At 41.5% G+C, this 19851-nt stretch overlaps 1 protein-coding gene across 1 annotated transcript in view; it reads right to left on the bottom strand.

Annotated features, from left to right (window-relative positions):
- MAP2K4 (mitogen-activated protein kinase kinase 4) overlaps positions 1 to 19851 on the bottom strand; it is a 133175-nt gene that overhangs the window by 58088 nt on the left and 55236 nt on the right. The window contains exon 3 of the mRNA XM_041770275.1: positions 7275 to 7449. Within this exon, the coding sequence (XP_041626209.1) occupies positions 7275 to 7449 (175 nt within the window). The remainder of the gene's footprint in view (positions 1 to 7274; positions 7450 to 19851) is intronic.

The following is a 19851-nucleotide window of genomic DNA, read 5'->3' as shown; positions in this document are numbered from 1 at the left end:
AAAATCAAAAGATGACAAGAACAAGGATTATCTTAACTGATACAGTTGTGAGAGTGATATTTTGAAAATGTGCCCTGTTCCTGGACTCTACAAACCCAATACTGTTATGCCAGAAGTACACCTGTTCATTAAGGATTCCTTGCTAAAGAACCCTCCTAAGGTTAGTATCTGTGAATAAAAGATGAAGGGGAGTCCACTGTCAATCAATAGCTGACTTCAGGCCAACCTAAATCAGTGATGTGGGGGATAGGAGAGCAAGGATCACACTCAGATCCCCAAGTGCCCCCCAGTTGGATCCTCACAAATATGCTGCTTTCCCAGAAGAAATGTGCAGAAGTCCGTTCTAATACAAAGCTGGAAAACCCCAGAAACCACTGCAGCACATCAGTATGCTATTATCGCCTTCCTCTGGGATGCAGGAAATCTCAGGCATTCTTATGTTCCTAAGTTCAAAACAAAGATTCTCTATCCCACAGATGCAGCAAGACTCATCCCTGCTACACAGGTTCATCCTTAGCTGCTAGTCTTCTAGACAGATCACATACAAAAATGCTCACTGTTTCTGTCTCACAATGCCATCACTAATGAGGTCAAAGCAGATAGCAACATTAACTGAAACAGTTTAAAAAGCCAAGTATTTGGAATGCTGATCACAGATGCAAAACCGGTTTTCATGTCAAAGAGTAGCAAATCAAAAGTGTCTGTTAAATCAATTGTTTTAAATTATGAAGACATGTTTCCACTAAGGCAGGAAGAAAGAATACTGATTCTTAATTGCAAAATCATGCAGGTCTTTAGAATCAATTTAATGAATTCTCAATTGTATCTTAATCAAATTAATTAACAAAAGTACCTCTTATTCTCCTCACTGAGGATACTGAGGCCTATTTAATACCTTCTGCATAGGCTCTGTTATGCATCATCAGAAAGTTTGGGAAATCAGTCCCAAAACATATGGCGTATTTATTACATCATGGGCAGAGCTGCCTGAGGGCAAAGTTAATGGGACAAGCTTGATATGTCTTGATTAAGGATGGTATCATCCTCTTCCTCTTTACTAATTACATCATCCATATACAAAGGGCACAATCTTAGCACTAACATTCTGCAAGGGCCTAAAGATCATAAACGACAGATCAGTACTCATGACACTAAAGTGAGATATAAGAAGAAATCTGATGTATAACCAATTTTGGAGGCATGGCGGGAAGACAACAACAAAAATCATATAAAATATGGGGTCAGATGATCCTCATTTAGAGTGAGGCGTGATAAGGTTTTTCTCCAAATTACTACTAGATAGGCTGAGGTATAGATCCCAAAGCTCTTCTTAGAGTTCATGTCCTATAAGCAGGCAAGGTTCCCATCTCCTATCCCTTAAACCAACCAAAATAGTACTATTTTGTCTATATTATTTATTAGGGTCTACATACAATTTCATTAACAGAAAGAGTCTTCAGTGTGAAAACAGGAGAAAAAAAAAACAAAAACAAAAAACAAAAAAAACCCACACATATAAAGGAGTTCCAACTATAAACAAGGGACCTGACTTCAAAACCAAGGCTGACGGGAGGACAGCTCTGCCACATTCTTTGGCTCTGCCCAGTCCTGGAAGCATCCACTTAGACTTTTCATCTGCAACACCACAACATTCAGGTGACTTTAGGAAGCATACAATAATATGGCTCAGCCAACTACGGATTTCTTAATGAAGCCACATGGTCTAGCCAATTAAATCAGAGCGGAAGGTGTTGGAATCCAGTCTCAATTCAAAACCAGACAGCCATGACTTTTGTGTCCCACAAGTGATCTGGAATATCAAACATGAGCGCTGTAGCCTTTCAAAACCCAACAAGATTGCCTAACAATGCACTCTGTACCATGAGAAAGGAGCTTTTCAAACTTAAGGCCACTCCTGTCAACTATCTTTCCAGTGTTTTCAGAACAATGTGCAAGACCAGTTTTAAGGACTCAAATGAACCTCGTCCAATAAGGCTCACAGTTCCCACCAAAATCATTCAGTCATGGAACTTCTGGTAGAAATGGCAAGGTGTCTGCAGTGGCAGTGAAAATGAGCAAGCTGTCCTTTGCCGACCCCTGCGTTCCTATACTTGCAGCACTGTCTGCCTCAAGATGGAAGCCCCCCACACTGCTCAGGCAAGGGCTGAGTTAGGGGCTGCTGGTATGGGTGGGTGGAGGGCTTGGATACTTCCCCTCGGGGCAGGAGGATTAACCTAAGTCTCAACTGCAGATCAAGGACACGGTAGGCAAAATCCAAATACCAAGGAGAGGCAGGATTGCAGGAATCAAAATCAGGTTACCAGCCCAGGATGGATCAGGAGCCCTCAAATCAACACAACAGGAAAGTTAGAAGAGTAGAGAAAAACCCTTGAGGGTTGAAGTAATAAGACCAATTAGGCCCATCACCAAGAAAGGGAAATCACCTAAAACCCTTCACCCTGCTAACCAGGCTGACCAAAGCACCTAGGCTGTCTCTTTGATTATCACACATGACTTCTCAAGTAGAAGACTGAAAGCTCATCTGTAAATATCAATTGTGATAACCTCAATGTGACACCTGCCCATCCCCACTCACCTGCCCAACATCAGTTCCACTCCCCCGTGATATGACAGCTTCAATCCAGGGCCACCCCTCTAAATATCAATCCCACTGCCTTCCATCTGTAGGGGCATCCATTTCATTCCCTTCTATTCCCTCTCATCTGCATTCTTTTCTTTTTTTTTTAAAGATTTATTTATTTATTTATTTATTTATTTATTTATTATAGACACAGAGAGAGAGAGAGAGAGAGAGAGAGGCAGACACACAGGAGGAGGGAGAAGCAGGGTCCATGCAGGGAGCCCGATGCGGGACTCGATCCCAGGACTCCAGGATCGCACCCTGGGCCAAAGGCAGGCGCTAAACCACTGAGCCACCCAGGGATCCTGCATTCTTTTCTACTCTCCCCTGCCTACAAGCCTACAGACAGACACATGCATATCTTCAAGAGTCAGTAGACACGGTCTTTGAGGAAACGACAGGGAAGCTGGGAGTCTAGCATGGAGGCAGGATTTATGCCACAGGCAGGGTCAGGCGGAGAATACGCTGTCAAGTCTTGAAGGCTCAGAGTCATTCCTCCCTCTGTTAGCAACCTATGTCCATCATATCGTTCCATTCCAGCCCAAGGGCCTGGACTGTGGCCTGGAGCCACTCTTTCTAATGCTTTTCTCCTGTGTCCCTGGACTTGCCCTAACATGCCAATTGTGATCATCTGTGGACCTGACTTCACTGGACGTTACTTCTAGATCCTAAATTTCTCTGACCCTAGCCCAGAAATCTAATCCTGACACCTTCTTCAAACATTTGGTGTGAATGTTAGGCCTCTGCTCATTACAATAAACCCTGGCAGGGCGCAAACCAGACACCTATTTTACTCTTAGAGGATAGGGACTGTTCATGTCTAAATTTTTTCATTCGGTGGTTATTCTACCATCATACAAAATGGGACATTAAATAAATGTTATTGGCATGGGATGCTGATCGAAGCCTGACATACCCAACCAGAGTCAAAGGTCATCCTTACTGCAGTTTTAGAAAATCCTATGGCAGGAATGGTTTTGTCCTCGGCAGCCCTGTGACTCAGTCCTTCAAGCCCTTAGACAAGCCAGTCATAACACTCCCACTCACAGAAGAGTCAGACCTGTTTCCCCAGGTGGGTGAACCAAAAGGTCAGAATTTCCCACATCTTGGGTCCTAATGCAGAGAACCTCACTGGCAGCTTGAAGAACTGTCCTCGGGCCAAAGGTCATGAGATCTTACATATGCTGTGTGTTATCTGGCTGAATCTGATTTATTACATCCTGATTTTTAAATATGTCTTAGAGATCATTGTTTCTGGTAACTAACAAATCATCTTTCTAAGCCATTTCTCATGTGTGGCAAAATAAATTTGGGGAAGGGCTCCCTCAAAACTAAAAATGAGGAGGAATAATAATAATAAAAATCAGGCTGATACTGCAGTTCAGTTTTGTAGATAATGAAAGTAAATCTTAAGGGTTATTTCCAAGGTAAGCTTAATATCTAATACAGTAATCCTTGACGTTAAAGTGCACATTATAAAACACTATATAGAGGTACACTTCAAGTTCATTTCTCAGTTTACCAACAATAATTGGAAAACTCACAAGAGCATGAACCAGTCTCCCACTATTAAATCTCTATAGGCCTTGTCTCAAAGCTAGACACGGCGAGTGCTTAGTCATCAAGCTGTCTACATGGAAAATGTCAAATCGAACTCCTTAATCACACACTGACTCTGTGTGTGTGTACTTATCAATCTGGTCTGTGTGCCTACATGACAAAAGAACAAACTCTAGAGTGTGACAAAAGGCTAAGCTTTTTCAGAGAGATCAAGATACGCATTTAAAAATCGTAGTGGATGGCACTTATGAGTTACCAAATTGGTATCAAACTTTAATGTCAGGATGCCTGGGTTGCTCACTGGTTGAGTGTCTGTCTGCCTTTGGCTCAGGTCATGATCCCAAGGTCTGGGGATCGATCCCACATCAGGCTCCCCGCAGGGAACCTGGTTCTCCCTCTGCCAGTGTCTCTGCCTCTCTCTGTGTGTCTCTCATGAATAAATAAAATCTTTAAAAAAAGAGAACTTTAATGTGTTTAAGGAAAAAACCCTCTTCAAGTATTACATGATGTCATGGATACTTGAATACTTGTCATTGGAATCCAATGCTATCATTACCCTCCCTGCGCTAAACTAAGATGCTGACTCAAGAAGTCAAGGTGATAGGGACACCTGGTGGTTCAGCGGTTGAGTGACTGCCTTCAGCCCAAGATGCAATCCTGGAGTCGCAATCCTGGAGTCGCAGGATTGAGTCCCACATCGGGCTCCCTGCATGGAGCCTGCTTCTCTGTCTATGTCTCTGCCTCTCTCTGTGTCTCTCATGAATAAATAAATAAAATCTTAAAAAAAAAAAAAGATTTGGAATACTTGTTACAAATTTATTTAAAAAAAAAAATTCAAGGTGTTAAAAGTAGACAGTATCAACTGGCAGGCACAGGTGTGACAGCTACCAATCCATAGGTCCCATGACCACCTCAGAAGTACTTCTGAAGAGCTGGGCTCTTTGAAGGCATTCCGACAGGACTCTCAAAATAAGGTCAAATTATAAGTGGCAGACAATAATTTCCTATTATTCACTCTTAAGTCCATTCAAATTTTGAGTCAGCATCACACAGTTCCAAACGTTATCAAATTAAGAAACACTTTTTTCAAATCACAATGAAGTACCTTCTTTCTTTACCTGAAACCCTACTGACCACAGCTCAAGTCTATCCCAGATGACTAAAACAGATTATGATGTTGATCAACATAGTCAAGCACAGACTGAAAAAACTAAGATGTAATTATTTAAAAGTTATTTCCCTAGTATCTGGAAGAAAGTTTAGAAGTTTAGTTATATATGCTACCTCTCCCTTAAGACCTAGCCAAGTAGGGATCCCAGGGTGGCGCAGCGGTTTGGCGCCTGCCTTTGGCCCAGGGCGCAATCCTGGAGACCCAGGATCCAATCCCACATCGGGCTCCTGGTGCATGGAGCCTGCTTCTCCCTCTGCCTGTGTCTCTGCCTCTCTCTCTCTCTCTCTGTATGACTATCATAAATAAAAATTAAAAAAAAAAAAAAAGACCTAGCCAAGTAAAGGCAGATATTGCACCGATAGTACATTAGAGCAATGCAATCCTCATCCAAAAAAATCTCAATAAAGTGACTTTCCACTTACACTGCACTGGCACAAAATAAAAATGGAGGAATCATTTCACATTCCAAGAAAAACACTGTTTTATTTCAACAGACAATCCAAAGCAGAGGTCTTAGCCTGTGCTGCTTTAGAGATCCACCAGGTATATGCAAAATCTTATGTATGAATGCATCATCCTATGAAAAAAGGCTATTGGTATCAGCATATTGCAGAAGAACTATGACCAACCACAAGGTTAAGAACCCATAAAGAGAAACATAAAATTTTTACCCACCATTCATTTCTCATTAGGTTCATATGCCCCAACAAACAGAAATGCTCAACAATGAAGGAAGCAAATATGGTCAGAGTAACATTTTGCACAGGATAAACTTCAATACAGATAGCATTTCATATTAATGTGATACAAATCTGCTCCCAAAAGTCAGTTATGATACTAAGGCTCCTCTATCAGGCCATTTGACAAACTCTCCAAATAGGGCACTGATGGGGAGATGATTAGCTCTGATGGTCCACAGACCTGTTCTCAATTGGGTAAACTAAGGCATGACTAATTTACCCTGAGAATTTCAATTTGGATAAGGGAATGGCCACATCTCATTCACCCTTTATCTTTCTTACAATGGCACCCCCAATGCTGTCAATTTTCCTGTGCCGTCTTACATGCAGAAAACATCTGTTCAACATCTAAACACAGATGAACACATTACAACCACATGGCCCCCATGGGCATCGGACATAAATCATTAGTTTGTAACAGGCACCAACATCAGCCTGCCAGGTACAGTCTATAGGCCCATCTCCATTTCTGGCCATTCTCGATCGATCTTTCTTTCTTTCTTTCTTTCTTTCTTTCTTTCTTTCTTTCTTTCTTTTTTTATGAACATATTAAGTGGCACGCACGGCACTCACAGCAAGGACAGAAGGCGACAACATTGTCACGAGGGAGGCATTTCTATACAGCGTTCAAACCAGGGAACAGGGCAGTACTGAGCGGAGATGAACTAAAGCAACAGGAGCCGAGCCGGTCAGGACCGAGTAAGGTTGAGGTTAGTGGCAACAGCATGTGTGTGGTTTCCAAGAAACCCTCAGTAAGACTGCTGTTAGCCCTAGCCCCGCACCCTGCCCAACCCAGTGTGCTGCCTCTTCTTCCAGCTCCCCGCCTGGCTCGGCGCAGCACTACCCTGATCCCAGGGCTGCAGCCGCCCAGCCCGAACTCACCTGGGCAGCGGCAGGGCCTGAAGTGTAAAACACGTTAAAGCATCATGCCGGACGTGCGGCCAACATGCGCGCTTCGGACACTTGTGTTTCCAAGGCGATAGAGGACGTGCCACCGACAAGACAACCTCGGTACGAAACACCCTCAGGGGGGTTGGAGAGACAGTTTTACAGACACCCGTATGTACCACACAAGCAAAAACAGAACGGCAGGGGTACCACTGCACCAAGAAACTGCCCCCAGTGGATGAAAGCACCAGAAAGAATGATGGGCATCACCTACTTTCACCGCCATTATTTGCCCACTTGGTTTGTGGACCATTTTGTTGACAGAACCATAAGCTCCTCGTCCAATTTCTCCAAGGTCTTTCAAGTCTTCCGCAGTGAAATCCCAGTGCTGCTCAGGGGAGATCTTCAGCTTTCCTGATGATTCAATGCTGTGTGTTCTCAGTCTCTCTCTGTTAAAATATCGGGAAGCAATTTTTCCACATTTTAAATAGGTTTTGACTTTTTTTTTCTTACAGCTAGCACTGATGAATGCGTGAGAAAATGTCTTTTTCAAGTTGCTAACACAGTCTGACCTCGAGGTTTGGGGGGTTTGTTTACGTCGTCTTGGTTCTTTACACTCTGAACTAAGAAAAGCCTAAATTTAGGAAGGCAATAAATATAGCTTTAATGAGATTCAGAAAACCAAGTTTCCAGTCATTAAAAAAAGTGATTCCATAGATAAGTTTTCATTGCCAAATACAAGATCTTTTTCAAACTCTGTAAAACTCCATTATCAAGTGCAAAGTCCCAGGAGCTACAAACCTCACGTCCAAAAAGTTCTATCCTACCTGGCCCAACATGAATGACTCTCTCAGTCTTCAATCCTTAGTACAGCTGCTCCTGAACTTTGCTGCACGTCAGAATTACCTGGTGAGATTCTTAAAATCCAGATGCCCAGGTATCATCTCATGGCAATTAAATCAGAGTATTGGGGGACAGGAGTCAAAAAACAGTAGTTTTAAAGATTCTGGGTGATGATTTTAGTAAAGTTTGAGAACTGGCACCTTACCATGCTGCCCTGTTCCTGATAATGCCACGCTGAAGCAAAGGGACAATTAGATGAATAGCCAGCTGGCTTTAAGAGAAAAACTATCATGTACTATTCAAATCTGAATCTTTCAGCCTAGATACAGCAATGAGGTGAAAAACAAATGATTCGTGGACAGAAATCTCGATACAGATTTTCATTAAATTAAAAAAAAAAAAACATCTCTGGGCAGCCTGGGTGGCTCAGCAGTTTAGCGCCGCCTTCAGCCCAGGGCCTGATCCTAGAGACCTGGGATCGAGTCCCATGTCGGCCTCCCTGCATGGAGCCTGCTTATCCCTCTGCCTGTGTCTCTGCCTCTCTCTCTCTGTATATCTCTCATGAATAAATAAATAAAATCTTAAAAAAAAAAAAAAAAGAAGAAGACAGTAAGTCTTAAAAAAATAAAAAAATAAAAATAAATCTCCAAAACTCCAACCTGGAGATCAAAGTATTAACTTGTAACTACGCTATGTTTTAAAAAAAAAAAAAAAAAAAAAGAGGGATCCCTGGGTGGCGCAGTGGTTTGGCGCCTGCCTTTGGCTCAGGGCACGATCCAGGAGACCCAGGATCGAATCCCACGTCGGGCTCCCGGTGCATGGAGCCTGCTTCTCCCTCTGCCTGTGTCTCTGCCTCTCTCTCTCTCTGTGTGACTATCATAAATAAATAAAAATTAAAAAAAAAAAAAAGAAAGAAAGAAAGAAAGAAAAAAGCAAATCCAGTGAAGAATGTAAAGACAATCTCTTTTCTCTTTCTCTTCCTGGCCCTACCCCCAGACACCAATGTGTAGGAAAGAACTGTATAAGACTAGAGTACAAAATACATAAAGAAAAAGATTCCACTGAAGATCATCTACATTTTGTCAGTTTCGTATTAAGTGGTTGCACTCTCTTTAAAATCTGATCTGGTAAGCAAGAAAATTTTAAATGCTTGGGTATTTTATTTTTCTTCTCCCAAAATTTAGAAATGTTTTTTCAGGTTAGTAGAATTGCTTTTTGTAGCTACTCTTAAGGTTCTCAAAATATGCAGAATTTTAAAATAATTTCCCCACAATTACGGTATATACCAGTATTAATAATAACCATGATTCAAGGTTATAGCTCAAAGACTAATAAACTTTATCTAAATAATCACATAATGAACCAGCATTCCAAATGCCAGAGTCCCAGACCATAAGCCATAATATCAGATTTTTTTCACACAAGTTCTTTCCTACTTATAACATACTTTCACCAGTCGAGTCCAGTAACTAATTTTCTTAGTAATCTTTTTCATGATGTAGAAACAGTTTAACACAAAGCAGCTCATTTGCAATAATTATTGTTCTATGATTGCTGGCAAGTAAACATTATCTCTATGGCTCAGCTTAATCACTGGTGAAACATGTAGCACCAGTCAATTGCTGAAGGTAGCTGAAAAAAACTTAGTTAAAATTATGTGCAAATCGGAAGTAACATTTTTACATTATTCACGAATTTACAGCACGTAGCAGACAGGCTCTAAGATGATCCCCATGAGCTGCACTTCCCCAGGATTCACATCTCTGTGGAGGCTCTTTTCCCTGAGTGTGGATGGGACCTGCAACTTGCTTCTAACCAATAGAATATGACAAAGGATGTCACTCTCATGGATATACTGAGTTAGATAGCATTTGCTGCTAGCATTCCTGAGAAATGAAGTATTTCACTACTACATAAACCACGGAATAACAACAGTTAAAATATTGTCTATACCATGAGATCAATTTTTAGAATTATGGAATATCTTGTCTAATCATTTAGCTTACTATAGCTTGCTGTGCAGTTTTTGGATGAGGTTCTTTTTTTTTTTTTTTTTTTTTTTTGAAAGTGAGTAGACAGCAAAAGGATGTGAGTTATCTTCCTGGGCTAATGTAAATGTTCAAAACCTGAGTAAGATGACAGACTCATAACTCTGAATATAGAAAAAGCAAATGAACTATACAGTACAGGGGTAAATTGTATGGTACATGAATTATATCACAATAAAGCTGCTAAAACAAAAGATGAACAGCAGAATGTGGCTATTACCCAGAGTCCATCTTCTCATTTAACAGAAAAAGTTGTGGAAACCACAGAAAAACATGCTATGAAGGCTTATTCACGGAGTCCCCACTCACACCAGGCTGGTAATCTTTCCTATGAAACTGAATCCAATTTCAGTTATTGTTTTAATGATCCAACCCTGATGGCTTCCAAAGAAGGACTGGACAGAGATGCAGCGCTGTGGTGACCACACCAAGAAGCCTGAGCTGACCCTCTACCATTACACTAGAGCAGTCAATCACTGAGGCAACTGCAGCAAGTGCCCAAAACCTTGACCACAGTTTTTTAGCTTGGGCCAAGTGTGTCAAACAGAGTTTAAGTGCTACTTCTACTCAACAGGGTCAAAGATTCCCAGTCACTTCGTTATTACTTTCTTACCTGAAAATTAGTTCAGCACAACTCCACCAACCTGTAAATCAGCCCCAATGCCTCTGTCTCATCAGTAATTAAGTTCAGCCTACGACCTTTTATTTACTCTTACATTCATCCCTCTAAAATGTATGTTAAGTGTTCCACATAAGCAATTCTTAACTCAGACATCTCTCCATTCAAGAAACAAGCAAGGGACTGAGGTTTCAAGTCTCAAATTCACCTAAATCTCATATAGGAGCACAATCCCCAGACCCGTATCTAATCACGTACACAGAAAAGTCCCTATGAAAATCAGTAACATTCTACTCTAGATTTAGAGGTCTTTAATATGAAAACAAGTCTCTGTTGTAATAGGACTTGTAATTAGAGTATCAAATTATATACATCCCAGTTAAAAAGTTAGCTATACATTTAGACTTTTTAATGCCTTACAGATCACAAATCTGATTGAAAGGGCACCTCTCCTGGACACAGTATTTCCAACAGTAGCATTTGGGGATAGACATTACCAGGGAAGCTGTTCAGATAGACTGATGTCACAATTAAAATGTTTTCTCCTGTATAAAGGTAAGTAGAACTTTAGTGGCAATAATAAACTTTGGTGAAATCTACAAACACCAACACAAAGGATTAAAACCTAAAAAAAAACAAAAACAAAAAACCACAATAGACTTAGTTAACTGACTGAAATCAAATTTGGAGAATCAATACTTGGACATGCTGCATCTTACTACCACATTCACTAATTAACATAAATAGGTTGGGTCCATGTCCCCTGTGGGTAGTATGCTCACGTTCCTCTTCTAAAGACTCTATTCCCTGGCTCTGTAAAGGGATGCCGCGTGAATGATTGGAAAAAAAAAAAAAAGAAAAAAGAAAGATTTTAGGGCTTACCTCTCTCAATTGTTTAAGGAAACACTTTCCCCCGCTCCATGCTTCATCTTTCCATGGAAAGAGATCGGGTCTCTCATCTGAGCCCTTACTGACTCACCAGCAAATATGTGAGAAGAAACTGAACACACACTTGGTTCAATTCCTGTCTTTTGAAGACAGCCTTCCTATAGAGAGCATACATATGCTCTGGCTGTGCCTCCACCATGCCTTGTAAGACGTTACCACTAAAGGGATGGATAAGCCTAATTATGTGAGGCCAAGAGGAATTAGCAAACTATTCTGGCCTCAAATGCAGAGCTATATTTCCGATTTTATCAAGAATATGATAAATCTGGGGGTGCCTGAGTGGCTCAGTCAGTTAGGCATCTGACTCTAGGTTTCAGCTCAGGCTCAGGTCATGTCCCCAAGTCATGGGATCGAGCCCTGCCTTGGGTTCCACCTCATGTGGGGAGTTGCTTGGCATTCTCTCCCTCTTCGTTCTCTGCCTCTCCACCAACCCCCCGCACCCCCTGCCGTGTACATGAGCTCATTCTCTCTCTAAAATAAATAAATAAATTCTTTGAAAAAGAAAAAAAGAGTACAATAAATCTTATAACCTCCCTATGTCTGGCTCCTGCATCTCTCAATTGGCGCCAAATTCAAATTGAAAGGAGGCTTCTTCCTTTTTTACCAGACCTCCATATAACCAAAACCCAAGTTTCAAAAAATTTAACAAAGCATTGGATAGAGAAAATGAAATGCAATCATGCAATTCCTAGGGCTCAGAGAGAATAAAACGATTTCCATGTGACCTAAACACTTCCAGGTGCTTCCAGGCACCAAGAATTTCAGAGCTTTGCAGCTGACCCTATAACCTATAACTCCCTTTAGACCCCTTGCAGAAGTGCACAGAAGTACAAAAGACAAATATTTTTGGTGACCTGAGTTATACCTGTAGCTTCAAAGTCCTGGCTTATGCCACTTCTAGAAAAAGTTCACCAAGAGTCTCAAGGGCAATGAGGAGATCATGCAGTCTGCTGATGGCAAATTCTGTCCTAAGATACAAGTTCTGTCCTAAACTGAGTAGTTTTCTCTCTAGAGAAAAAAAATATATGAACAGTAGAAAACACACTCATGTAGAAGGCTGGAGAAAAGTAAAAAGCAGCAATGTAAAACTGCCTGTAGCTATACTCTTTAGGATAAAAAAGGTCTCCTAACTTCTCATTGGGATATCACTTTCTTCAGAAGAGGGACTGTGTTTTCTCAGCAATAACTTCTAAATCTCTCATTTTCCCAGTTCTCTATGGATAATTTTATACAGAGTATCCCTAGCTGTATTCAACGAATGCTCCATAGGATTCTAACTTCAAGGGCCTGATGATCCACTCAGGGAAATGAGTCAGCAGCCCCTCTGGCAATCACTGCCAGCTGTCACCCAACACTCTCGTCCTCTGCTCCTTGCTAAGATCTTCCTTTGCTGGGGCAGAAATATATCCATCTAAATACTATATTCCCCACTGCTGTGGAATACATTATGTTCCCTCACCCCCCACCCACCAAAATTCATGCCAAAGCCTTAACTCCCAGTGACTGTACTGGAGGCAGGGCCTATAAGGAGGCAGTTAAGGTTAAGTGAAGTCATAAGGATGAAGCTCTGATCTGACAGGATTTGTGTCCTTATAAGAAGGACACCACACAGCTGTTCCCAGTGGAGAATCTCTCCCCCACATTCATGCTCACACAAGGAGGTCACCTGAGCACCTAGCAATATGGCGGCCACCTACAAGCCAAGAGGAGAATCCTCAGAATGAAACCCAGCTTGTGGGTACCATTGGAAATAAATTTCTGTCATTTAAACCACCCAATCTGTAGTATTTTGTTATGATGGCTCAAGCAAAGAAACCAAACTTCTTTGCATTTAGAAGCAGTAATACAAATGGAATATTTAAAAGGAGCTGACTCAGTTGGAAGGAAGGTCTTTTTTTTCTTTCTCCCTCTTCTTCTTATTGCCTGGAATGTTGGTGATGACTAGAGTTCCAGCCACCCCCAAGGCCCTGGAGAAGGGAAACCACGTATTGAGAATGAAGGAGCGGAATATTAAAGGTCTCTAGTCTGATGACCATTACAGCAACCCTAGGCCTGCCTACTGCCAGACTGCATCTACAGAAAGAGAAATAAACTGTTTTATTCAAGCCATTATTTGTCATGTTTGTTTATATGCAAGCTGACTCATTTCCAGCTAACACAGCCCCTAACACTATTTTATTTCCCAGAGACAGTCATAGAAGGAGGATTCTAGCATCTGGAAGTGGTGTGGAGGGAAGAACAGGCAGTAGTCTGGTCACCATGATGACTGGGAAGTGCTATGAGCATTTAGTGGCTAAGAACCAATGATACTAATTGGCTTCAAATCCACAAGCCAGTTACAAACAAGCCAAAAACACTTCTCGAATAAAATCCTTAGCTCTGGTATCCTTGATTTCTTAGGCCCCATCTAAATCTCATACCTTGTCTTTCGTGGTCCCAGAGACTAGCAGTTCCACACTTAGGCAAACAATACACACACAGAGACAGAAACAACTGACACAGATCCTATGGACATTGCAAATAAGTGGAAAAAGTGTGTTTTTTACAAAACACACAGGATGATGGGTGGAAAGCTTGGATCTACGTAATACAGACCTTATGAAATTACAATTTGATATAAAGAAATTACTTTTTGAACTCGGGATTATCTTGTTACATGAAAATCTGAAAACTGTAATTCCTGAGCCCACGTGCCTACGCTGAAGTCTTTTGTGTACCTTCTGTGATGGCTGGATCCTCTGGATAGAAATGACTGACTTGCCCAGTTACTACTTAGCAAACACTGAATCATCACCACTGCATTTAGCTATCATCCTTTCACTGACACAGACTAATTTATAAACTTCTGAAATCCTACAGATTCCCAAAAAAACCCCAAAAAGTTGTGACATAATGTTCCAGAGCATTCATCAGACTGGGCACTGAGAAAGCTTTATTTCTATCTTAAATGTCTAATAAAGCTGCCTGGGGCTTTGCACATATGTGAGTGGACCTGTTTTTTGAAGAATTACAGTTGGCACAGCCAAGGTTACCTGGGGTAGCTTTAGCCATACCTTCTACCCCCACCCTCTGCTAAATCCAGCATTTTGTTGTACTAAAATTCAGTAGCAGGACAAGTACTCAAATCTTTTTCCAACCAGACCATGTCATCCTAAGTCCCTCCTAAAGCCACACAGGTAAAAGATAAAGGAAAAATGGAAAATTCAATCATAATCCAGAGAAAAACATTCTTTGCAATTGAGCAAATGCCCTTTGTATCTTTCTGTACTACATGGATAGCTTATAAAAGGAGATCTCACATCTATTGCTTTATAGACTTCACTTCGTATGTTTTTGACCTATTAGCCATGACCTGGTCCACATGGTTACTGTCGTGCCACAGAGCCAGTCTGCCCTGAGTCAACAGGCAGCGAGTACTCAACAGTACGAGCAGCGAGTGCCCAGGGAGCCCAGGCAATAGCACCCTTTCCCTCATGCCAACCTGAAAGCAGAGAAGAGTGAGATCATTCTTTTAAGTTACATTTTGATTTCTTACCCTTAGAGTTGGACATTTTTTTCCATTTGATGAACAAGTGTTTCTTCTTTGGTTAACTGCCTGATGGAACAACCCTGAGCCCTCCTTGCCCAGCATTTGTTTTGCTATTGCTGCTTCTGATAGAAGTCCTTTATTAACCTATCAATCAACTCTTGGTCCAGCATTGTAAATATTTCTCCAAGGTGTCATCTACCTCCCCATTCTATTTATAAATTTATACATGTAAAAAATTCAAGGGGCACCTGGGTGGCTCAGTTGGTTAAGCACCAGATTCTTGACTTCAGCTCAGGTCACAATCCCAAGGTTATAGGATTGGGTCCCATGTCGGGCTCCACACTCAGCCCAGGGTCTGCTTGAATTTCTCCCTCTCTCTCTCTGCCACATACTCTCTCCCACATACTCTCTCTCTCAAATCATTTTTTTTTAATTCAGAAATTTGTATGCTTTCAAGTCAATCATTTCGTTCCATTTTTTTCTCTTGCTGTCATGTAGTATCACTTAAGTTCACTTCTGAGTGTGAAAATGACTTCATTCCACCACTGCATTTTCAGTTTCCTGGCAATGTCTTCTTTTCTTATCTATCACCCTATCAGTAATCCTGTCCCCTATTTATCCACATTTGCTCTCTCCTCAAGATTTGCCAACCCTTTTTTTTTTTTAACAAACACCGTGACATTTACTTCTACTCTATTAAGAATGCTGCAAAAATCATATTCAGAGATGCTCTTTCTCAAAGTCATGAAGATAGTGCTCCCTAGTTCCCTAATTTCTGCAGTCCCATCTCACAAGGAGAATCTGTGTGGTACTTGTGCCTGGGCTACTGCAGAGTATCAGCACACAGACTTATTCTCACACTTGAAACTAAAAAAAAAAAAAAAGAAAAAAGAAAAAGGAAAAAGACATGGACATCAGACAACAAAGGGCACTGAACACTGAGAGACAGTAAATACACTAGGAGAGCCCTATAACTGCCCCCAGCTTCCTGTCTGAAAGGACTCACAAACTTTGATGGGGGTCAGGGGATCTAGGCACATCCTGGAAATATCCTTGTGTTGAGGAGATGAATCTGAGCATCTGAGGAAACCAAAGTTTCAAACCAAAGATATAGTTTGAGAGGCAGAGTACCGGGTAAGAGAGAGCCGCACAGAGAACCTCACAGATGTGCACAGAGCCGTCCGTGGTCAGCACACTCTTAAAAGAACTTATACAAGCCTAGGGGGAAGAAACATCCAAAAGGATTAGAGGAAAATTACCCAGGCTGGAGCAGTACTCAACACCCACCAAAACTCAAATGTAAGACCCAAAGAATCCAACTATTTCCAAATAACTTGACCAAAGAGCGAAGCTTAAAAATATTTATAAGAATGCAAACAGAGGTGTTCTAGGTGGCTCAGTTAGTGAAGCATTTGCCTTCGGCTCAGGTCATAATCCCAGGGTCCTGGGATTGAATCCCCACATGGGGTTTCCTGCTCAGCGGGGCCAGCAGGGCTTCTGCTTCTCACTCTCCCTCTGCTCCTCCTCCCACTCATTCGCTCCCCCACCACCACCCTCAAAAATAAATAAAGGGACACCTAGGTGGCTCAGTGGTTGAGCACCCGCCTTCGGCTCAGGGCCTGATCCCAGGATCCAGAATCAAGTCCCACATCAAGCTCCCTGCAAGTAGTCTGCTTCTCCCTCTGCCTATGTCTCTGCCTCTCTGTGTGTGTCTCTCGTGGATAAATAAAATCTTTAAAAATAAATAAATAAATATCTTCAAAATTTAAAAAAAAATGCAGAAACATCCAGCACCCAACATCTAGCCTGCAATCTACAACTCACCCAATATGCAAAGAAGCAAAATAACATGACTTGAGCTGAATAGAAAAATCAATCACTTCTGAGTCAGAAATGACAGGGATGCTAGAATTATAGACAAGGACATTGAAACTGTGATTACTGCATTCTCAGTTGTTCAAGAAACTAAAGGACAGAGAGAATGTGTTAAACAGACATGGAATATACAAAAAAGAACCAAATCAAACATCTAGATAGAAAAGCTACAGCAGGGTAGGAGGAATCTTTGCGATGATGGATATGTTCACTATCTTGCATGTAGCCATGGTTTCACAGGTGTGTGCATGTAAAACTTGGCAACTGTACACTTCAACTATGCACAATTTATTGTATGTCAATTATACCTCAATAAATTTGATAGGAAAGAGAAAAAAGAGAGAAAGGGATTGTCTTTGAGCCTCACTCTTCTCCTGTGAGAGGGATTTATCTATCACATGTCTATAGTTCAAACCATGTCCCTACTTCTAGCCCCCAAGGCTCAGTCTATTACCCATCAGAGCACACACGACTCCAAAGGCAATTCTCTCTTGATCTCCTTGATCTGGAATACTGTATCTTCAACTGACAGTAGCAAATGTAAGAATGTAATCCTCAATCTATATTGCTGCCACTACTCTTCTCTGTGTCCACCCACAATGCTACTCAGAATGACCACACAGCCAGATAAAATGTGCCTGCATCCATCTCACCTCCCTCCTCCCATATCCTCCCCATAATTATTTTCTGGTAGTTATCAGTGAGGGGAGAGGGCACGAAAGGGGTAAAGGTGCTCCGTCTTTGAAACTAACAGCTCCGAAGAGGCCACATTTGTCCTGCAATCTGCAGGAATGATGTACGAGAAACCCTCTGTAAATTTTTCTTCACTCCTATAGAGATCCTACATAGAGTTTAGCATCAAATTGTCTTAATTTTCTGTGTTTCATAGATTCATCCTTGTTTCTTAAAAAATATTTGAGCAGGATGCTGCTACTCTTACATCATTTTGTACTACAAATCTGAAACTGCTTTTACAAAGTCAGAACTTTAGTCCCTGAAGCAAAGAAGAAGGGAAAGTCTTAACTACTTTTCATTCACAACCTGTAACTATGGGAACTGTCACGTAACTATGAAATATTCTTCAGCTTACTTTTATTATTGGAGGGGGAGGATAATATTTATCCAAACAAGTGAATGAGAAAAAAAAGATTTAATAGAAATAAATTTTGTTAACAGACATTTAGGGACACATGCTATTTTATATAATATACTTACCTGAAACCGAGGGCATTATTTCAACATCTCATAATACTTAAGTTTTAGCTTGTATGAACTATAGTCAAACTAGCTTAATTTAACACCAGTCTAAGCTTTAACCTTAACTCATTCTATTTCCTTATGTATATTCTAGATGCCAAGAGAAAAATAAAAGGTTAAAATCTAACTGCAGTTGAATTGGAATCTTTCTGTGAAGCTATTTAAGCTGAAGCATACAATTCAACATGTGTGGTAGTTAATGCGCAAAATCTTCTATGAAAGGGAACAAGAAGAAAACTTTCATCCTCACAGCTCCCGGATGTCTAAATCTGGTGTTCCAGATGTACCCAGTCACAGACTAACAATGCAATCAGAAAGGAAATAAAGACTTCATCTAGTCTTGTCCTACAGAAAACTCGGCCTGAAAACTCTGGCTTGGGCCTAATGTTCCTCCTCGGTACCCAAGGATGCTGACATCAAGAAACACCCAGTCAATGGCAAATTCCTGAACACAAATTGCCTTTGTGCTTGTTTCTGTATTATATTAGGCCAGTTTGATACTGCTTATTCTTGGTGTACCCTAATGTAGATCCACTTCTAATCATTTTTGCTTAACTTTTCTGATAATTACCTCCATAGGGTCTAAATCAGAGTTTTCCTTTAAGGGGCACAGGTGAGGATATGAACAATAGGCCAGGGTCCCTCAAATGACAGAACAAAGAGGGTTTTCTCTGCAGATCCGGCATCCATGCTGGAATCCTTTGTCTACTACTTGATTCTTCACCTTGGGCATGTATCACTTCTTAAACATTCCCCAATACACCCAGGTATGCTAAAGGAAACATCCCAGGGAAGCAAAGACAGAGGTCTACCCCCCCATCACCCCAAGCTTACGAAGGCACTCAGCTTCATAGAAGAACACTCACAGACTCTCCTGCCCAGGCCACCAATTTGTATTCTCCCACAATGACACAGATCCCTCCACCCAGAGTCAAGTCTCACATTCACAGTTCTGTCCACTTGTGTATCCAATCCTATGCTGCCACCCCTCCACAGCTTACAGTATACTTATTTTGAGTCACACATATAGTGCCCATTGTCGTAATCTAGACAAGAATCTAATCCCTCAAAACCCTGATTCCTTTGGCGTCAACTGTCTTTCATTAGAATGCCTATTGGGTTTTGAGGGTAGGTGTCAAGAGACACTGATATAAGGCATTAGACTCCACCCTTCATTAGTTTCCCATGAATATTTTGGTCCTTTTTCTCCTGTGATATTCTAGAACCACCTCTACTCTGCTACTTGTGTTCGCATCACAGAGGCCATCTGCTCTGATTTTAACTGTGCCTGTCCCATTCGTCCTTGAAAAGTGAGTGTGACACCCTCTCCAGCAGGTCAAGTCTATTGGAGAGCAGGTGCTCCATAGGTTTCCAAAGGACACTTGCCAGGCGCTACCTACTGCTGACATAAGACCATGGTCTGAGAAGCCAAAACCCAGACCTTCAATACCACATGCAAAGGGCTGAACTGGGGACCGCCCCCCATGCCCCTTAACAACAGATCTGTCCATTTGGCACCTCAGAAGGTGACCTTATCCTTACAGATATAATTAAGATAAGGATCTTGAGAAAAAGTCATCCTGAATTAGAGTAAGCTCTAAATACAACGGCAAGTGTCCTTTAAGAGACAGAGAAGAAGACGGAGACACAGGGGGAGACAGGCAGGGAGACACAGGCAGGGAGACACAGGGAAGAAAGCCAAGCAAAGACAGAAGCAGTGACTGGAGTCATG

This window comes from Vulpes lagopus, chromosome 10 (genome assembly GCF_018345385.1).
Source record: "Vulpes lagopus strain Blue_001 chromosome 10, ASM1834538v1, whole genome shotgun sequence".
Classification (NCBI taxonomy): domain Eukaryota; kingdom Metazoa; phylum Chordata; class Mammalia; order Carnivora; family Canidae; genus Vulpes; species Vulpes lagopus.
Note: the sequence above shows the minus strand (reverse complement) of the source record. Positions and strands in the feature narration are given on the sequence as shown.